At 58.3% G+C, this 3,698-nt stretch overlaps 1 protein-coding gene across 1 annotated transcript; it reads right to left on the reverse strand.

Moving 5' to 3' along the window:
- Positions 1-1,187: 1,187 nt before the first annotated feature.
- LOC119301819 (heat stress transcription factor B-4c-like) lies at positions 1,188-3,030 on the reverse strand. Its single transcript, XM_037578796.1, has 2 exons — positions 2,502-3,030; positions 1,188-2,395 (listed from the first exon to the last, which is right to left on the reverse strand). Exons 1-2 carry the CDS (start codon positions 2,754-2,756, stop codon positions 1,484-1,486), a joined length of 1,167 nt encoding a protein of 388 aa, XP_037434693.1. The 5' UTR covers positions 2,757-3,030; the 3' UTR covers positions 1,188-1,483.
- Between the last annotated feature and the right edge of the window lie 668 nt (positions 3,031-3,698).

The following is a 3,698-nucleotide window of genomic DNA, read 5'->3' on the forward strand; positions in this document are numbered from 1 at the left end:
TTTGTTTTGCTTAACTTGTAAAACCAATAATCTTCATATGGCATGAGTCAGATTAGACTACACATTTTAGTACATCAACAGGTATAACAGACGAAACGGAAGCAGTATTTCCCAGACTCATCCAGTAAGAGAATAGCAAAATACTAAAAGAGAAAAAGAGAAGAAAAGATGAAGGAAAACGTAAGCTATAAAGAGGGGCCGCTGGGGGTACAGCGGAAAGGCTTTTTTCATGCTGGTTGCAGCAGGCATGCGTGTAAGCCGGTACGTGTACCTAGTAGTGAAGAAAAGGGGCATGTGGAAGAGCGGAGGGAACTACACCGGCGTGGGGTCCTGCGCCTGCATGCTGCGGACCGGGGGAATCTGGCAGAACTATCACGTTCCGAGGGAACGGAAGGCAGTCAGAGTCCTCCGGACCGGACGACCTCCCTCCCTTTTGGGTTCTCGGAATATCGTGGGAACCCCGCCCGCGTTGGCTCGGCCTGGTCTCTCTTCTCCTCTCCTCTCCCCGCCACCCCACCCCCCCTGCTGCCTGCTGCCGCCCTCGCAGCAGCAACAAACAGCAGAAGCGAACAGTGGAAGAAACAGAGCCCGATGCCGATGCCACCTCCCCTCGCCCGAGAGAGAGGGAAGCAGCAGCCAGAGGAGATCTCTTGCTTGCCCGGCCTCTACGTTTCCGGCTCCGGATTAGACTTCTCAGGATCTTCTCCAGGCTCAGCCCTCTCTAATCATCACGCGGCCGCTTCTCGGGTTTCCCGGGCATGCATTCCGCAGCCTACGTACTCCTGCTCTCTATCTTCACATGTCAAGCAGCCAGCCAGCCTAGGGCTACAACCTACAAGTAGCTAGTGCTCGTACTGGTACTACTCTACGGCATGCAGTACTCTACCTTACGTCTCAGAAACAAGCGAGACTCGCTCGGTGAGCTACGACCTGTGTGTGCGTGTGTGCGTGTGACCAATGGGCTCGAGCCTGCCGCAATGGCTGCAATGCAACAGGCAACAGCCTTTCCCCATCTTTGACTCGCCGAGCGCACGCAAAAGGCAAAGGCAACCAAAGAAAGCGATTTTAAATCGAGGATGCTGCTGACTTCCCGGACTTGCCGTGCAAACAAAAGATTTGCCATCAGCGGCGCCACAGTTCATCTGCTGCTTGCTACTACAAACTGGTTATCAGATTCAGAGCAGTACTGTACAAAAAACACCGGATTGGCTTCGATTAGTTCGGGCACATGATGGCACTTGCTCTGAGTGCTGGGCGATTAGAGTCTACAGACAGAACCCTAGCTAAGCTAAGCACTGGCTAACTTTAGGAGGGAGGGAGCAACAAACTAACAACTGGTCTACAGTAGTAGGAAACGGAACACGTCGGTCGGATTAGAACACAGCAAAATGGTCCGCGGTTGCATGCAGCAACGCGGATGCTACCCTGCTTGGTTGCTTGCTTGCTAGGTGAGTGAGCTAATACTAACTAGCTATCTAGCTAGCTAACTCCTAGCTGGAGACGAGGCGGCGCAAGGCTGCGACGGCGGCGCCACGGACAGGCTCAGGTCGTCGCTCTCGAGCGCCAGCCGGGCCTTCGTGGCAGGGGGCGTGGACGGCAGCTCCTCCTCGGGGGAAGGCGGTCTCTTGCTCCCCGCGCCGACCGGGGCGGCGCTGAGGTGCACGCCGAACAGCTTCGTGGGCGCCGACAGAGCCGCGCTGCTGCTGCCGGCCTCTCCGCCGCTCTTCTCCGCGGAGAGGTGGTTGGGCGGAGGCGAGAGCTCGTCGGCGATGGTCAGGGAGCTGCTGGACGTCGTGCTCCCGCCGGAGGTGTTGAGCCCGTTCCCGGCGCCGGTGCTGGCCGGCGGCATCTTGCGCGGCTGCATGCCATTGCCGAGGCCCTGGAGGAACGTGGCCGCAGCCGGGCTGGGCGCCACGGGGCGCACGTGGTTCTGCACGAAGTAGATGATGTCGTTGTAGAGCTTGCGCATGTGGGACAGCTCCTGCAGCAGCGCCGTGTTGCTGCGCCGCAGCCGCTCGTTCTCGTCCATCAGCACCGCCGCGCTGGACGCGCGGCCGTTGCCGTCCGCCCCCGGCGAGGGCGCGGCGGGGCCGCCCAGCGCCAGCAGCCGAGGCGCGCCCTGGTCGCGCCAATGCGGCTGCATGAACGGGACGCCCATGCCAGCGTGCGCCGCCATTGCCCCGTCCTCGCCCACGAACTGCTGGTGGTGATGCGCGACCGAAACGCCCGGGTGGAACAGCGGGAAGTGCGGGGGCGCGAAGAAGGGCGGCGGGGACGACGACGTGGTGGACCCGGACGTCTTCCGGCGGTGGATCTCGCAGAGCAGCTGCTTCTCCCCCTTGCGGAAGAACTCGTTGGCGAACTCCCACCGCTCCGGCACGACCTTGCGGAACCCCTGCATTGCGACATTGCCACACCCCGTCAGTCAGCCACCGTTCCATGCATGCGTCGTGAACCCAACCAGCCAAGAAACAGAAGCGGAAACGGCGGCGGGCGCTTACGTAGGTGTTGAGCTGGCGGACGAAGGAGGAGAAGTTGTTGTGCTTGAAGTAGTTGGGGAGGATGTCGCGGGCGAACTCCGGCGGGCGCCAGACGACGAAGGTGGAGACCCGGTCGTCGCCCCAGGAGACGATGTGGTCGGTGGCGGGGTCGTCGACGAGCTGGTACGTCTTGGTCAGGAACGGCGCCGGCACGGCCTTCTGCGCTGCCGCCTGCGCCGCGGCGTCGGACTCGGACCAGCTCCCGCACCGCTCCATCGCGCGCGCTCCCGCTCACCCGCCGGGCTAGAGGGCCTACTGCACTGAAACAGTTGGAGGAAGAGACGGCGGAGGTTTCTAAACCACTCCACTACCAGGACTAGGGAAGCTCGGCTCGGGGTTTTAACTCTAACTCGGGGTGTGAGTTTGAGGTGGTGGCTCTGGCTTTAACCACCAGGGTGGTGGTGACTGGTGAATACGGAGGGAAGAAGGAAGGGAGGAAGGGAGAGAGGCGGGCGAGTGGGTCTGCCTCGGGGAGCGTGCGCGGTGGCTGGGGCGGGGGAGGAGTGGGCGGTGGGGGTGGTGGGAGGGAATATGTGTCGTCGCTGCGTCTGTATGTCTGTCTGGGTGTTTCGCTTCGGAGGGAGGGATCGGGAGTTCCGTCTTGAGATCCAACTTTCAAGGCACGCCCGTGACACTTCCGCCAGCCACTGCCCTCGCTCCGTTTGTTTTCTCGGTTTACTCGCGGATCTTTTGCGGCCTCTTTTAAATTTTAACCCTTTCCATCTTCAAAATACTCACTCCGTTTCTTTTTACTCTACATATCAAGGTTTGTTTGAAGTCAAACCCTCGATTTCTTTTGTAGATGTTGGTATTTTTTAATGTATATTTGGTCAAACTTTAGAAAATTTGACTTATGACAAATCGAATATACGGAGTATAATCCTCGCAAAAAAAAGAATATATACGGAGTAAAAAAGAAACAAAGGGAGTATTTCCTTTACTACACCCGACCCCTTTTTCCGCCAAAAATCAAAGTGGGAAATACCTTGTACATGTCGCGCCGGACAGGCAAGCGCTGCGACAGTCTTGGAAGCATCTCAAATCCGATCGCTCTTTTCTTTTCTCGTCGCAGAGAGACGAGAGGAAATGGAAGCAGTGCCGGCCATTCCTATTGGCCAGTCAATGCCGCACAGTATATGCCGCAGAAAAATGATAATT

The sequence above is a fragment of the Triticum dicoccoides genome, chromosome 5A (assembly GCF_002162155.2).
Source record: "Triticum dicoccoides isolate Atlit2015 ecotype Zavitan chromosome 5A, WEW_v2.0, whole genome shotgun sequence".
In the NCBI taxonomy this organism is placed as follows: Eukaryota; Viridiplantae; Streptophyta; class Magnoliopsida; order Poales; family Poaceae; genus Triticum; species Triticum dicoccoides.